Source organism: Amyelois transitella, chromosome 17, assembly GCF_032362555.1.
Source record: "Amyelois transitella isolate CPQ chromosome 17, ilAmyTran1.1, whole genome shotgun sequence".
NCBI classification, from domain to species: domain Eukaryota; kingdom Metazoa; phylum Arthropoda; class Insecta; order Lepidoptera; family Pyralidae; genus Amyelois; species Amyelois transitella.
This window is the reverse complement of record NC_083520.1, coordinates 4,967,339-4,985,199: the sequence shown is the minus strand read 5'-3', so window position 1 is coordinate 4,985,199 and position 17,861 is coordinate 4,967,339. Positions and strand designations below refer to the sequence as shown.

At 35.0% G+C, this 17,861-nt stretch overlaps 2 protein-coding genes across 2 annotated transcripts; one reads left to right on the top strand and one right to left on the bottom strand.

Moving 5' to 3' along the window:
• Positions 1–2,343: 2,343 nt before the first annotated feature.
• Positions 2,344–7,477, top strand: LOC106142198 (acidic juvenile hormone-suppressible protein 1). Its single transcript, XM_013343877.2, has 8 exons — positions 2,344–2,499; positions 2,937–3,070; positions 3,270–4,091; positions 4,304–4,482; positions 4,936–5,189; positions 5,383–5,595; positions 6,190–6,366; positions 6,587–7,477. The coding sequence occupies exons 1-8, from the start codon at positions 2,415–2,417 to the stop codon at positions 6,847–6,849; spliced, it is 2,127 nt and encodes a 708-aa protein (XP_013199331.2). The 5' UTR covers positions 2,344–2,414; the 3' UTR covers positions 6,850–7,477.
• A 6,314-nt stretch (positions 7,478–13,791) lies between these two features.
• Positions 13,792–17,781, bottom strand: LOC132902746 (uncharacterized). The gene has a single exon (XM_060948976.1). The coding sequence runs from the start codon at positions 17,779–17,781 to the stop codon at positions 13,792–13,794; it is 3,990 nt and encodes a 1,329-aa protein (XP_060804959.1).
• Positions 17,782–17,861: the final 80 nt, after the last annotated feature.

The following is a 17,861-nucleotide window of genomic DNA, read 5'->3' as shown; positions in this document are numbered from 1 at the left end:
GTGCGAACTATTAAGAAAATATTATTTGGTTTTCAAATATAATATGTATATATGTACATATATCCTATTGTATTGTATATATATAAATATATATACTTCAATTTCTATCAAGTCCTCATGTACTTAAATTAATGTAAGTACTTAATTAATACTTATAATATATATATATATAGTAAAGTATTAATTAAGTACATGAGGTAAAGTTTTGGAGCTTCCTTATGCTTGTGCTCTCTGCACCTTAGCTTTTTCTTTCTTTCTCAGATATCTCTTGACATATCCTCCTAGACACGCAAAAAGGCAAGTTAAAGTTTCGCCAGGTTCCACAAACAAATAAATTAATGCAAAGGTTTTTGGGTGAACATCTCCTAATTAACGTATGTTACCCATACATTTTCATTGTTCATGATATTTTAAACAACATAAATTAGTTATTAGACCTGATAAAGGTCTCAATTTATAAAACGGATATACTACATATTTATCAACGTGTTGCTAATTAACATAAAAAGGCATATAATTATTATGATAAATTAAAAAGTTTCTCGTAAACAATTGTAATATTTTTAACTCAGTTACTGACAGGATGATAAAATATTATCTATAGAGTACAACTTTCCATTGGCGCCTTGTGTGATTTTTATTGGTCTGTTTGTAATAGCAAATTAATATTTGTAAACAACTATTGTTTAACGATTAATATACATACATATTTCATGTTTATTCCTTACGGGATAGACAGTGCCAATAGGTACGAACATTTTGAATGGCCACGATTTGCTGGATTGCTTAATGCTAGAGACACCTTCTTCGTAGCGTGTTGACAATCTCTCCAATGATAATCAAATTTTCCCACCATAATATTCCGCCATTTTAACAGCTTCAGCGGTGACTGTAATCTGGTCATCCCAGGCGACCGTCGCCCAGGGCACAGAGGGCAGAACAACAGGTGCTCCATTAGATAAAAGTTAGAGAGATGAAATTGTGACAGGTTGCTAGTCCATCAGTCTCTTGTTTATATACAATTACATATATTCATGTCTATATCACTTGCATTACTTTTGGCCTGCTTTTGGTGTGTTTAGTGCTTTTTCGTTCATCCACGTATATAGATATTGATTTTTGATAATAAGATGACCCAATTGGCAATTTTTATCTCTAAACGATTCAAACCGAAATCATTTCAAACCGAACATGGTTTATCGGCAAGCATGGTCAAATCTTTTGTCTGTAAATTGGTAAGAGAATGAGTAGGCTCACGGACAATAAGCCCATATGAACTTTGCTTCACAAGCGTACAATTCGATAGATTTCAGCCTTCAGTTAAGCACTATTTAACAATAATTTTTATTTTGACGTTATTTCCACTAAGATAAATCCAATCTAAGTATAAAATAGTACGTACCATTTAATACGCATAGATACTAATGTTGTATATCAAGTATTGACCACTTTCATTGAAGATCCGTAATCTTTTGTGAATAATAACTATTAATTACTTCAAAATACACTTATCTAGACTTATCGAAATTTTTTTTAGACATGTACCTTTTACTGATTTAATTCGCTAAGGTATTTTTTAAATCATGATTTATTTTTTGGCTCAATATTCGCTCAAGAGAAATTATTTGTAAGTACAGTGTCTATGAATATACAATTTAAAAAAATATATAATTTTATTTCGTTAATTAATATATATATTTGGGTCTTTGCATTCTATGTTTGGCTCTTCGAATTTTCTACTACAAAAATACTAAGAACTCCGCAGGTAAAAAATTCTTGACTAGAAATATTTTATTTTTTGGTCAACAAAAAAAAAATACAGCAAAGATTTCCTTTCAAGAAATAAATAATTAAAAATAAAACAACCTGGCTACCTACATTACATTAATATACGTTACATAAGTTTGAAATACACATATAAGCAAGTTGCATGACCTACATAACAGCTATATAAGGTTCCGATAGACTTTGAACAAAATCGGTTGTATAGGTCTCGTATAATGATAGGCATAACATCTTATATCGGAGGTATTATATCTTCTTGATATTTAATAAAGAGAGATTTTTTCATCTTTTTTAAAAGTGAAGCAACAAAAAGCATAACCAAATATAATTAAAATATTTTGCAAATGCGCCAAAGTTTTGAAAATATTTAGTAATAAGGTAAAAAATTGAACTTAGCGAATGATCTTCAGAGTTTTAATACAAATGAAGGTTTTTACCTCAGAACACACTATTCTGAGGTATAAATTTGGAGATGATTGCCACAAAGGTGCTTGCACTTTACGATAAAGATAAGTCGCTGTATACTTACATGACCTACACAAATTGATAAAGAGAAATGATGCAAATATTATCTCACCACCAAAGTGTATAAAAATGCATTCCACAAGCTTCTGGGTACATTGGCGAATATGGCTCGTTTGGTGTGGTGTGTGTTGGGGCTGCTGGTGGCGGGGGGCCTCGCGGATCCTGTGAAGCAGGCCCAGCAGAAACCTGGTATGTTTCAAACCTTTTTATAGCAGATCAGATTTTGAAAGGGAAAGAAAGAACGAACGGATCGTGGAATTAAGATATTTCAGATTTCTCCCTACGCCTCCGGGAAAGAAGCGTGATTATATTATGTATGTTTGAGTATAACCCTGCTTTTGCTATCATTTGAAAATAAAGTAGCTTTATTTGCTCCTGAAGGTCTAGTGATTCACTCGTAGTTTTTTATTTTATTTATTAAATTTCTTTTATTGAGCGACTTGAAGTATCATTAAGTATTTATTATCATTAAGGATTTGTAAGTTTAAATCGTAGACAAGAAAAGTCTAGGGCAGAGAAGATTTTTTTATATGTAATATCTGTCTAAAAATTAATATTCAACACAGTATTCATTTAGATCCGTTTCGTTTAGTTTTATAAATGACGTTCCTTCATATGTCTTTTAGCTGATAAGTCTACTTTGGAACGGCAGCACAAGCTGTTGATTCTCTTCTACCACATCCACGAGCCCAATCATTTTAAGGAACATCAAGAAATAGAAAATACATGGGACATCGAAAAGAATGCAGAGCATTATTCGGTAAGTTTAAAATTCCATTTCTAGAGCAGATTTTAACATGATCGAAAACATATCTAGAATTTGAAATTGCTCGCACTGTAACAGATTAGTCGAGATTATTGTAATAAATTAATTATTATTGTAATTTACTGTAATAAATAAATTACAGTTAATTAAAAAGTTAAATACTAAACCATTACTTTGCATTTTATTTTTACAGAACACTACCGTCGTCCATATTGTGAGCCAATTGATTCACCATCAATGGCTTTTGCCAAAGACAGTGCCGTTCTCAATTTTGGAAAGCACACATAAAGCTGAGGCTCAGTTTATGTTCAACCTTCTTTACTCAGCTAAGGACTTCGATACTTTCTACAAAACAGCTGTATATTTGAGGTGTCATCTCAATGAATATTTGTACGTGTATGTCTTGTCGACTGCAATCTACCATCGCCATGATACACAGAATATTATCGTGCCACCACTATACAACATCATTCCTTCATTCTTCCACAATTCTGAAGTCATGACCACCGCTCAAAGAGTCGCTGTTCACGGAAAACGTTTCGTTGAACATTACCCAACTACTCGGCTTTGGGATGACAATGTTGTTATTCACATGAATGAAACAGTTTGGCCTTATGATGATGAGGAAATGACTATTGCCTATTTCACCCACGATGTTGGCCTTAATTCATTGTACTACAACACTCATATGACGTATCCTTTCTGGATAGGAAGGGAAACCTGCCCTTTGATAAAGGACAGACGTGGTGAATTGTTCTGGTGGTGGCACAAGCAACTTTTGACGCGTTACTACATGGAGAGACTTTCGGTCGGCTTAGGAGAAATTCCTGAACTTGATACGAGTCTTGTGCTCGAAGGATACAGGTCTGGTTTGACGTATATGAACGGGATTCCCTTCCCGTACAGGCCTGACCATTACCACTTGGATGCACCTTGGATCCTACAAGCGCTTCAGAAAATCGAATTATATGAATACCGTATCGATGAAGCTATTAGCAAAGGTCATTTATACAACGTAAGTAAAAGTACAATACAACACCATTGCTAACTATGCCACCATCAATAGTAGTAACATTCCATAAAATTTCAATAACATTTTAATTTACAGTTTTTCAAGTTCACGAAGTGGAACATTTTAGTTTAACTGAGTTGATGCATTCTTTGTAAAGTGTTATTCTCCTTATTAGTTACTTTATTTAAAATTTCTAATTAGAACATAACTTTCAGGAAGACCTTAACTACGTCAATATCCGAACTCCTGATGCAATTGATGTGCTGGGTCGTATTATTGAAGCAAACGTAGATTCTCCTAATGTGCACTACTACCAGGACTTCATTACTCTATGGAAGAGAGTGTTAGGTGGTGCTCATGTGACAAATCCCGTGAATGTGCAATATCATAATGGGTAAGTCCGACAGTTAAAAGTGTAGTCAAATTCTTATGAATTTATTTACATCACTACACATTCTACTATACAAGTAGTATGCTATATTAACCGATGCTCTCACGGTGAGGAAAAAACGTCATGAGGAAACCTGCACATTTTGGCAACAGGATATGTAACCATTGATCCAATACGGCTGAGGTTTACCTGCAAAGGTTGCGGAGGTCAGATGGTCAAAGTTACACCCCGGGCTGCTCTTCAGAGAGGCGAGGATGTTACCGGAACTAAAGCCATTCTTATACTACCTTTGTCTGTCTTTTCTCATCAAATTGTTTTTCTGTGAATCATAGATTACAATTAAATTGACGATTTTTGTGTTGAATGTGTCAAATTTGGACTCATCAACACACGTAATACGGGCTTAGATATTTGAGCTCAAATAAATTTCCATAACATTTCTATTATTGTCAACAGAATGATCCCCTTGGTTGTACCTTCAGTCTTAGAGAACTATCAGACTGCTCTCCGCGATCCAGCGTTCTACATGATCTGGAAGCGCGTCCTCCAGATCTTCCAGTCCTGGCATGAAACCCTCCCATTGTACACCCACGATGAACTTGCTCTGCCTTCCGTTCAGATCCAAAAGGTTGACGTAGACAAGCTCGTCACCTACTTCGAGTACACGCATATTAATGTTACCAACCACCTACACCTGAACGAGTTCGAATGTAAGTTTTGTTTTATAAGATAAGATGGAATAAGCAATATATATGTTCCACAAGCTAGTTGTAATTGATTTCCTAATTCTAGGATTGTGATCATGAATCCAGGACATTATTAAAAAGATAAGGAAAGAATAAGAGAAGATATTGTTAAATATTCAGTATATCTGATTTAGAATAAACAATTAATTGGTTTCAGATCAACATGGTTACGACACCAAGAGTGTTCTTGTCCAACGTCCCCAACTAAACCACAAGATCTTCACCGTTCGCGTCAATGTCAACAGTGAAAGCAAAAAACACGTCACTGTAAGATTCTTCTTGGCTCCCAAATATGATAGCAGAGGCAACGAAATCCCTCTCGTTGAGAACACGCAAAACTTCTTCCAGTTGGACGAGTTCGACTATGTCTGTAAGTTGATAAAACAATCTTTTGACTTATCCTAGTAATTATGCAACAAGTTTTCAACCAGTTCAATTTTGCACAAGGATTTAAGTGTTATGACTAGTGTCATAGAAGGTGTTATAAAATTTTACAAATACAATCATATACGCAGGTTAATCATACTTTTTAAAGTTTGATGGTCTCGGTATCACAAATTCCTAATTTGATTCCAGGTCATGGTCATAGCAAAGTGATAAAAGTACTTAATCTGATTGGCCTTAGGGTTTCAATTAATAAAAACAAAATATTATACTAGGAAATTTAGTTTGGGAATATCTCAATCAATACTAATGTCTGATTGGCCTACCTTATCATGTATATGCTTTTACTTGCGGCTCTGCACTAGCGAATTTAGGGCTACCTGTAAAAGAATGCAGTTCTTTCGCTAATGTCACGGGAACTATAGTATTTACTGGGTTGAAAGGTTGTAAGGTTGTATGTCCTTCTCCAAAATTTCAAGAAATTGGTTTATAAGATAACGCTTATTAAGAATGTAAGTTAGGATTGACTAGCTTTGGGTTCTTCGCTAAGATTTCTTCAAGGCGTTATTTAATTTTACAGTGCAACAAGGTGATAATGTGATTACCCGTGTCTCTAACGAGAATATGTACGGCCTCGACCCCCTGCAAGGCCAAGAGCTATTCAGGAAAGTTGAAGATGCTCTGAACGGTGGACAATTCATGTGGGATGTGCAGCATAAACCTGATGTCTTCTTGAATAGACTGATTTTGCCTAAAGGTAAGAAAACAATAATGATAGTAGGTACAACAATGAGGTATATTTTAAGATCAGGTAATTTATTTTTATAAGGTTTACTCTTTAACTTTTTTGTTTCTTTCATACGATACTTCCTATCACGTCTATGAAAAATATCGTTGTATCTATCTAGTAAATAAATAAACCAGTTGATCCTGTTCTATGCCGAACATTATACACAATATACACAAATATTTTCCAGGTCGCGTCGGTGGCATGCCTTTCGTCCTGATGGTTTACATCTCCGAATATAGGGCGCCCAACGTAGTCTATGGCACCGGTTTCGATCCTGTGTCCTCCCTTGGACTCGGTACCGGAGCGAGACGTCTCACAGCCGACCCTCTTGGTTTCCCGGTAGACAGACCTCTGCACTTATGGCAGGTCACAGGAATACAGAACATCTTTTTCCAGGACGTTGTCATTCACCACAAACATACGCCAGAAATTCCTATCCATCCATTCTAGAATCTTAATGATGATTCAGATTCTTATGTAACAATACCTTTTTTTTTAACTGCCACAGATGGTAATTCTAAGTTTTTTATTACGTATACAGTCAGGGTGACAAAATACTAATTGACGTTATAATGTATGTACGAATTTTCTATTTTATGTTTATTGTTTTCTTTGTTGTTCATTCGACATATGTACCAAAGCACATTATAAAGTACTTACATAGGATAATGTGTTCCTTTTTTGTAGTATAGTTTAATATTTGTTAAAGGATCAAATTAGCTAATTATATCCTTCGCGGCAATGACTACTGTCTCCTTAGAAGTTCTTCGTAAAAGTTAAAGAAAACGTCTATCATAAGCTCTTATTGACCGAAAAATACGTTATGAATTGAAGTATGTATTATAATATTGTATAAGCTATCTTCTAGATATATTTTACAGTAGAACCTTTGATATTATATGCATGTTCTATTAATATGATGTATGTCCATTATATATATTTTTTAATGTCTTTTACTAAGACCTCAATCTTTATAGAATATTTTTTTACAGAATAAGCCTAGAGAAAGTGTATCTATAATAATAAATAAATCATATTGTTCAGCTGAATCAAAAGTCTTAAGAGCTATTGATATATGTAGATATGTATATGCCAAATAAGTCGAACTAGTGTAGTTTGTTGTCACATAGAAGGCTCTTTAATCAGCTATTTGATCTCAGATTTCTTTAGTTATATTTTCAACTTACCTGCCATCCTTCAATACTCATATTTGTAGCTATTACCTATGTTATGTATGTTTATTATTATGGTGAATTTTGTGTTGTATTGCGTCAGTTTATACGAATGTTTATTTATGTCTGCAAGGTTTCCAATTAAAGCAATGATTTTAATGAATATTTGTTTATTTTTATGAATTACACCTTTTAATTAAACTTGAAATTATAAATACTTATGTGCTTTCCACACTCTATGGTCCTATGTGAATATCGTGGTTTACTTGCGGGGTTCTCGCGTAAGTGTGGAGCGGGCTATACACACATACGATAAATAATGAATGTTCTTCATATTCTTCACATAAAATCATGAAAATAAAATATTGAGGCACAAGATATAAGGCAAAGCAAAGTACGATCATTTTTATATAAGTAAGTGCTTTATCTTTGAGTCGCTTTTTTTAATTTTACAGGAAGGAAGGTACAGAAATGACACTACATACCTTTGTATAAATTTGAAAGAATATTGTTATTTTATTATAAAGGAAAGATTTTCACATTATCTTCTTGCCTTGTAAAGAATCCTATCCTAATCCTAGAATAACAGCTTATAGAAGGCTTTTGGGAGTATGACAATGCCTGACGATAATTGATTCTGTAAGCGGTCAGAAAAATCTGTAATCCATAAATAAAATCCATGAAGATGCATCCATGAAACACTTAATAATATTTATAACGCTACAGTATAGGCGGTAACATAAAATCAATAATGCACTCATTATACTCGTATGTAATAGTACCCATTATGAGTATGAGAAATCTTATTCCTGTTTCTAAACTTTAAATCAGTACACACAACGCCATCTGTTGAAATTTTGGAACATTAAATACGTAAGTATTTACACGAAATAAGTTTATGCCAGAAAGCTTATTTAATAACGCATATTGGCGCTAGATGGCAAATTAAATAAGACAGCCTTATATTGAACGAAAATCTTGTTAAAATTGGAATAGGTATTTAAGAATCAGGCCTAAAATAAATACCTTGATACATGTTTTTTTTATAGATGGTGGGTGAACATTAACGGTGCTTTGCACAATTTTAATATGGTAATTCGATAAAGTATAAATATATAAGTATAGTATGAGTACCGCGGAAATTTCCAAAAAAATAGTCTATGTTATTCCCAAAGGCCACCTTTATCTGTGTACCAAATTTCATGAATCATACAAAATTACAATTCTTTTCTCTTTATTATCTATTATTGTGGATTACGAGTATTGTGGATAAAGATAACTTTTCAAGGATTCATAGCTAGGGTTTTTTACATCTTAGCGTCACTATATGTATTTGTTTAAATTTTGCAACATTAAGTATCAAAGTTAAATTATATATTTTACCGGCAGAGTCGTATGACTTTGACCGAATATTCGACAACATTTTTATTTTTGCATCATATTTCCGATGGTTTCAACTATATGTTAATATAAATAATTTTGGCACATCACTAAGAATACAAGGAAGCTGTATATATAAAAATATAAGTTACGTATAAGTTTTCATACATATGTATATTTTTTGTCAAACTTTATGCCAAAGTTTTACTTAGACATTTGCCCACTCTTTTTTTGTCCAGTAATCGTAAGTTTATTTAACGTTGGGACAAAGTAATCATTCGGAAATGTTTCAAAAGGCAACAAAAACATTAAATAAATCAACTTTTCTTTATTTTGCTAGTATCTACAATTTTCATAGAACTAAGTTAAGAACACATACACACAGAACACATTGCACAGCATGACTAGCAAGAATATATATATTTTCCAAATAAGTAACAAACAATGAAAACTCTTGATAATTTAACCTACTCCTATTATTATCAGACTCGAGATCAAACATTAGCACAAATTATCAGTTAAATTGTCATTTGAACGCTCACCAATTCATTTTTTATCTAATTCTGGGATTAAGAATCATTTTTTGGAATGCGGTATAATTGTTCAGCTTGAGGACATGGACATCTCCAAAATTTGATCCCCCTTTTCATTACACCCACCATGACACACCACCACACCACCTTGCCAGGATATATATGTGTTCCCCATCTGACAAGCCCATGATCAGATCATCTATTTCAACACCATCTACTGTTATTTTTGGTTTTTTGGAAATTGATGCCAAAGGAATGTCTTCATCTGATTCTTGGTTAAGGTTAACAGTATCGTTCGTTAGAGAAATAAACAAAAACATAACATAAGAATAATTAATGTTATTGCCAGGTATGACTTTGGCCCATGGGCCAAAGTTATCCAAAACTTTATTAACAGTTGCTTAGTGTTTATTTTTCGCAATATCATAAAAACAAGACATCACATTTTAGAAATTCTACAACGCACTTGATTACTAACATATTTAACATACTTTAAAACAAAAATTTAAACATAAACTCACCATTAAATAAACTTTTGTTGAGAAAGTTTGCACTGTAATATTTTAACGAAAATGAAACTTGTCAAATCGAGCTACAGTAACCAATCGGAACAAAGTCCGACAGTGCTAAAACTGTTTTACCCACTGTGCTACAACGCCATCTATTGATTATGACGTGTACTTTTACGCCCTAGTCTCTGAGAATGGTGTGGCGGGAAGATCAAACTGTTTCCAAGTTTGGGACAAAGTCACCCATAAGGGCAAAGTCATACGACTCTACGGTACCTCTAAAATTTAAATATCATTTGATTTAATTTTGTTGAAGAGTTAACTGTGGCATAAAATTACTAATATTAAGATAAGTGCCTAATAATACCTATTATGTTTGCTTATACAAATTAATGAACTGAAGTGATGCAAAAATAAGAGGTAATATGTACTTATATAAAAATGATCTTTGTAATTTTTGGATGCATTGACTAATATGGCTCGATTGGTATGGTGTGTGTTGGGGCTCTTAATGGTCGAAGGACTTGCGAATCCTTTGAAGCAGGTCCAGCAGAAACCTGGTATGTTACTATATCCTATCCATCTACTCTATCATCTATGTATAATCTTATCCGCTGCATTCGACTATCGTCATGATACCCAAGATATAATCATCACAAGTTTATTCCAGAAATTCCGCTTCACAATTTTTAGACTTTAGATAAGCATCCTGGGGTTTCAGTTAAAAATATGTATACGATTTAAATATAGTAGACATATTAGAACTATAGAACGTATCCCATGCTCCTAGTGACCAGCAACCAAATTATTTTTTTAAAATGCATATTTTTCATTAAATAAAGTCTAAGGGCCCATCGACTGCCTCGTTAAAGCAACAGTTGGTATCTGAGTAGTTATAGGAATTATTTCAATAATTTGTATTTATTTACTTCTGAATTGTGGAAATCTTATTAAGGTATGCATAATACTTATATAAATCTATCGCTGAATGTAGTACTCAATATTTTATTTCACAATTAATATTTTAGAGATATTTAATATTTTATAGAATTGGCAGCTACAAAAGAATTGTGAATACTGTTACATAATTTAATAATATTTATTTATTACTTCTTTATTGTAAAGTTTACAATTTGTAAAGTAAAATAGGCGGACTTAATGGTAGTGGCATTTTCTAATAGTCTAATATTATATAATATTTGTATTATAATTAAGAGAGTGGATAGAAAGGGATTATAGAAATTGGAATGATATATTATGAATCTTGTAGCTAGGCAAGTAACACAAAACCTGAGTGCCAATAAATAGTTCAAACAATTAACGATTATGAGTTCAATAACTAGTCATTTGTTAAGAAAAAATCTATTTTTTTGAATAAGTTTCACACAACAGTACTTACATTTTATAATAACTGTTCTATTTCTGTCACTAGTTTGTGTATATTGTATTAGTACAGTAGGACTACTACCAATACACGGATGTTAATTAAATCTGCAGGATTTGAATAAAACGCAATAATTTACATGAACATTTGTTTTATTTTACTCCTTATGACTACTAAAATAAATATTACTAAATATTAGATACAATTATTAGCAGACTTAAAACCAGATTTTATTCTTTCATATATTTGATTTTAAGTCTGCTAAAAGCTTTTAATTGTATGATAACAAAATTAATTATAATTGAAGCACATTTATGTTATTAACGAGTAGGTATATAATCATTTCTCATTTATGAGCTCCTTGTACCGTATCAAACAACTATTTTTATCAAACTACTTCTTGGCTGGAATAAGTACAACTATTTAACAAACGTACGTTTTTGTTCAAACCGGGAACGTTCAAATATAAATATCCTAATCACATGAGCTTTAAAAAAAAAAAAATGTGGATGAACCGAAAGATGTTTACAGGGACTGCGACAAGTGGAAAGCTGATGTAGCCTCTACAGTAGTTTTTGGCTTCAACTCAGTTTTCCAAATTACGTTTTTTGTTTTATTTCCTATATTAGTATGGTCTGTCAATCAGTCAATAAAAACAAAAGTTTTATTTATTTATGAAGAAGGAGCTCTGAGGTCTGAAATACAGGTTTTACCTAGCTCAGACGCAGATGCAGATTACTGTACTTTAATTTTAAGTATTTACTGTTTTTCTGGTTGGTTAATAAATTATTATTATTATTATGTTTCTCCTCTTAGATTTCACGGGTCTATACACCCCGGATTTTTGAGAGGCTTGCGTGGGGATATAAATCCAACACGTAGAGGCCCTTTGGAGAAGTTGATGTTATGTTGTTCTCCTGCCAAAACCCGTTCCCGGGCAAATCAATAAATGATATGTCCATGAACAGGTCTCGGCAGGAGGTGGAGCTATTACAAAATAAGGAAAAGGATTATGGGTTATGGAGTTGACGTTTGGATGCATTTTAACTGGGCTATTGCTGGAGAAGTTCGGACACCTGCCATAATCATGAATACGTGACTATTATGTGGCAGGTGGTGACTCGCCACTCACTAAATGGGCCCCTCAAATCAGTCACCATGAAAAGCAACAAAGGGGCAACATCGGCGTGGGTGGCTAAGGATGTCGAGAGGTGAGACTGCGGGGCGTGAAATCGTGGTGATCCAGTCAGGCACCCCCGGCGTTATGACATTTTACACTTCCATCCTTCGAGCGTATAGCTCTCGCGACTCCACTCTGACCGGCCGGTTAAGGCAAGCCAGAGGTAGGGGTCCTATCCCTCATCGGTTTCCACTCCGACCTTGGCGAAGGAAGATCGGAGGCGAGGAACAGGGGCCTCCCCTGGGAGCACTCAGGTCCGTGGGGTCGCTACTCCCCAACAGCTCGCCACAAGCTGCCCTGCGGAGACTGATTGCACTGGGAAGGTGACCCAGGGGGCGATGGGGTCGTCACGTCCCGACGCCTTTATTATTATTATTATGTTGGTACATGTAAAATGTGCACGGGCCCATAGGGACCCGGTCATTTGGGAGGCGTTCATGGGGCCGAAGCCAACATGAAGAGGCCCTTTGGTACCTTTTTTTCTAGAGTGAGATGGCTGCAGCTGTGGAGATCTGTCCCTTGATGAACCATTGGGATACACCAACGGACAGCCCTCCCCAACTGCCAAACTATTGCCAGGTAGGGATTTACTTAGTCTGGGTCATGCGGATGGGATGCTAGTGGATTGGATTACTGGCTATGTGAGATACGGACATCTGCCTCGAAAACCTCTCACGTAATTTTGATTAGGCAGATGGTGACTCGCTGCTCATTGGCTATACAGCAGCCTGTGGGCACCCTAAATAAGCCACCATGCGGCGGCCAGGGCGCAACACGTTAAAAGCAGCTATGGGATGCCGAGAGGTGCGGCCCCGGTTTCACGAGCACGAGGCATGACCCCGTGCTGGTTTCCCCGCTATTACGCCATTACGTGCAATACACTTCCATCCTGGAGCATAGGATCTGCTCTTGCGACTCCACTCTGGCCGGCCGACTAAGGCAAGCCAGAGGCGGGGAAAGTGTTACTGTGTGTATGTGTGTGTATGGCGCATGTCTGTATGTTCCCCAGGAGGTAGGGTCCGTGGTGTCGCCACTCACCAACGGCTTCGCCACAAGCCGCCCCGCGGAGACTGACTGCACTGGGAAGGAAACCCTTCCACAGAGGGCGATGGGGTCGTCACGTCCCTACGCCTTTATTATTATTATTATTTCAATTTCTATTATTTATCTCCTCTTCTCTGAGGGTATATTCAGCAACTAACGCGGGCCTTGACCAAGCGATAGAAGCAGTAAATTAAATGGAAAAATTAGAAGAAACACTGGAAGAAGACAGAAACTTTCTTGTAATGCGACAAGTATTAAGAACGGTGGCTTTTTGTAAAAGATAACTAGTATACAATGGTATCTTTAATGTGCTAAGGCTTTGCGCAAGTGATTTTGGTATTATTCCTGTTGATGACAAAACTATAGGTACTATGTGGACAGTGTTAGCTTTCCATTGTGATTTAAGTTCTATTGCAAGTTCCTGATATTTACTTAATTTCTCTGATATGGTTTTTTGTATATTATGTGAGTTCGGGATGGCTATATCGATAAGGTATATTGTTCTGGACTCTTTGTCATGTAGCGTTATATCCGGTCTATTATAGTAAATAGTTTTGTCGGTCAATATTGTTCTATCCCAATAGATTTTATGTTTCTGGTTTTCTAATATCGTCTCTGGTTTATATTTGTAGTATGGAGTCATTTCTTTTACAAAATTGTGTTGATAAGCGAGGTTTTGGTGAATTATAGCAGCAACCTGGTCGTGGCGGTGTTTATAGTCTGTCTGAGCAATCGCTGAACAAGCTCCAGTAATGTGTTGTATGGTTTCAGATGTGCTATTGCAGTGTCTACACATATCAGTGGTTTGATTAACGTCTTTGATTATGTATTTGATGTAATTTCTAGTAGCTATTGTTTCATCTTGTATTGCAACCATGAAGCCTTCTGTTTCAGGAAACAGTTCTCCTTTCTTTAGCCATTCGTTCGACTTTTCTTTGTCGACGTGTGGTAGGCACAGAATGGATCGGTGTCTCCCGTGTAACGCTTTTGCAGACCATGCTGAAATTTTTTCTTTAGGATCTATTAAATGTTCATTAGGCTGCTTCTGTAAATCCTGTAGATTAAGTGGTGTGAGTTTGTCATCAATTTTTGTTATATGTTGGTGTAGTAAAGAGTATTGGGATTTATTATGAAAGTATTGACGTAGTGTTTGTATCTGTTTGTTGTGTAAATTCTGAATATCGATAAGCCCTCTTCCACCTTCCTGCCGTGATAATGTAAGACGTTGTATGCATGACTTTGGGTGGTGTTTCCTATATTTAGTGAGATGGGTGTTAATTGTGCGCTGTAACTTTTTTAAATCTGTTTGTGACCAATGAATTATTCCGAATGAATAAGTGAGAATGGGGATCGCGAAAGTATTTATGGCTTTTACTGTATTTTTTGAGTTTAAATGAGTTTTAAGTATAATGTTAAGACGATGTTTGAATTTTTTCGACAGCTCTTCTTTAGTTTCTTTTTGATTGATTCTTCTTGACTGTTGGAATCCCAGATATTTATAAGTACTTTGTTCTTCCATTGGTTCAATCGGTTCACCAGATTGAAGTATATAACTATTATTTTGTACTTTGCCTCTTTCGATTGACAAGACTTTGCACTTATCTACTCCAAACTGCATTTGTATATCTTGTGAGAACTGCTGGGTTATATCGGCTAAGCGGAATAACTGGTCTTTACTATTGGCAATTAATTTGATATCATCCATATAGAGTAAATGGGATAAAGTATAATGTGTGTTCTGATTGTTAATTTTAAAACCATTTTGGCTGTTATTTAATAGAGTGGATAGTGGATTAAGTGCTAAGCAAAACCATAAGGGGCTAAGAGCGTCCCCTTGAAAGATTCCGCGTTTGATTTTAATCGGTTCAGTAGTTATTGGTTGGTTATTCTGCTTAATAGACAAGACAGTTTCCCATTTTTGCATAGTGATTTCGAGGAAATTAATTATGGTAGTATCTATTTTGTAAAGATGTAGAACATGTTTCAACCAACTATGTGGTACAGAATCAAATGCCTTCTGGTAATCTATAAACATTGAATAAATACTTAATTTTTTCTTGGCTACTCTATTCATAATAATTGCATCAATGGTTAGTTGCTCTTTACAGCCCTGGCTGTTTTTCTTGCACCCTTTTTGTTGTTCTGCCATAATGTCATTTTCCGAAATATGTAAGTAGATCATTTCACTAATGCAAGCGGTGAGTATTTTATATATTGTTTGAAGGCAAGTTATGGGTCTATATTTTGCTGGATTTTTTAGGTCATTTTTATCTTTTGAGAGCATGTAAGTTACGCCTTGGGTTATATAGGTTGGCATAGTGTCAGGTGATGTTATGAATGTGTTTATATGGTTATGTATGTATGGGTGTGTGCAAGTAAACTTTTTATACCAGTAATTATGAATGTTGTCTGTACCAGGGGACTTCCAATTATGTGTTTTCTGTATAACCTTAAGAAAAATGTCTACTGGTATATGATCAAATATCATGTTAGGTATAGTAGTGGCTTCTTCAGTTTTGTCAATCCATTCGGCATTATTATTATGGTATGTGGTATTTTCCCAGATATTTGCCCAAAACTGTCGAAGTGTTTCTGGTAAAGGTGTATCTGTTAGTTGATTTGATGTGTGTAATGATACTAAATTCCGGTAAAAAGACTTTTCGTTATATCTGAATTGTTTGTTTTGATTTTTCCGAATTGTACAAGTTGTATATCTTCTCAATCTATTTGAAGCTATATTAAGCTTTTGTTTTAAAGTATCAAGAAAATGTTCAAGATTAGTATTTATATTTTCATGTTGAGCATGTACAGAATATTTTACTTTAATGGATTCTACTGTTCTAACTATTTGACTACGTCTATTGCCATTCATGTATTGGACTAATCTGCCTATATTTGATCTTAATTTATCAATTTTTTTCTCTAGTCGTTTTTGCCAGGATGGCACTTTAATGTCGAATTTGTGAATATTGTTTGTATTAATTTTGGTACCATTACATGTTGCGACTGTGTATGCTGCTGTATATATTAATGTTTGCAATGCTACAAAATCAAGTTCAGTGTTCAAGTGTCCGGGTAAAATATTTTTGTTAATATAATTAACTATCATTGCCAGTTTTCTCGACGTTTTCTGTCTTGGAATATATGGTCGCGTAGTTGGGTCTGTATGTTTAAATTGGTCCCAGGCTTCTACAAAACGTTCTTTTATAATATCTTGAAATGCAGGATTTAGAGTATTCATTGCACTTGATGTTATTGTGGGATTTGTATCTGAATGTGTACGGTTATTCTCTTCATTTTCTGTAAAGAGCATATTTTCTTGAGACTGGTCACAAGTTGTGCTGGATGTATAATTTAGAGAAATACTTATATCGTTGACCTCAGGACTGTAACTAATGTTATTTATATGTAGTTTCTCTTCTGCATCTTTCTTTATTTGTAGTATTCTTTGACTAGGGATCATTTTATTATTTACTATTGCTCTTCGTTGGTCTGAAAGTCTCTGTTCTGTTATATGCGATAAGTTTGGGTACTCTTCTATAAATTTTTTATGTAGTTTCTTCCTATATGCTATCATATTAGTTTCTATTTCAGTTACTTCGTAGTATATTCTTAAGATAGATTCGTTTATTTCATTTGACCAACTCATACGACTACCGGACATGTCTATTTGATTTGATGGAAGAGGTTGTTGATTTAATAAAATTGTGACTTCTTTTCGGATTTCTTCAATAATTGTTTGGCTAAGCATATGATTATTTATAATAGCTCGGCGTTGATCTCCTAGCCTTTGTTTCGAAACATCCATTTCTGGGAACTGTTCCACAAATTTCTGATGAAGACTGGTAAGGTGACCACGGGTATTTCGTTCGAGATTCGTTATGATCAAATAGTTGCGCCAGATAAACTTGTTCATATCCTGAGTCCAATTCTTTCTCGCGCGTACGTTATCAGAAGTGGGTGCTGGATTACTGGCGAATGCCTCCGGCACAACATCTAATGATACGGGGGATGTAGATGAAGAATGAGCAATTCTTTCTGTTTGAAATGAAAATGGTGATGAGCTGAGGGATGGAAATAGGCTATTGGATGATGATGGTGAATGAGGAATGATATCGGCTGTAGCAAATTGTTCGACGGGAGCCCGCCTGTTCAACTCCTCGTCGCCGATGGTTCGCATACTGTGGCACTCAGCACCGGCTCCAAGTGCGCCCCGGCGACCCCCGGGAAGCGACCGTAAATTATACCTATTATTCTTTC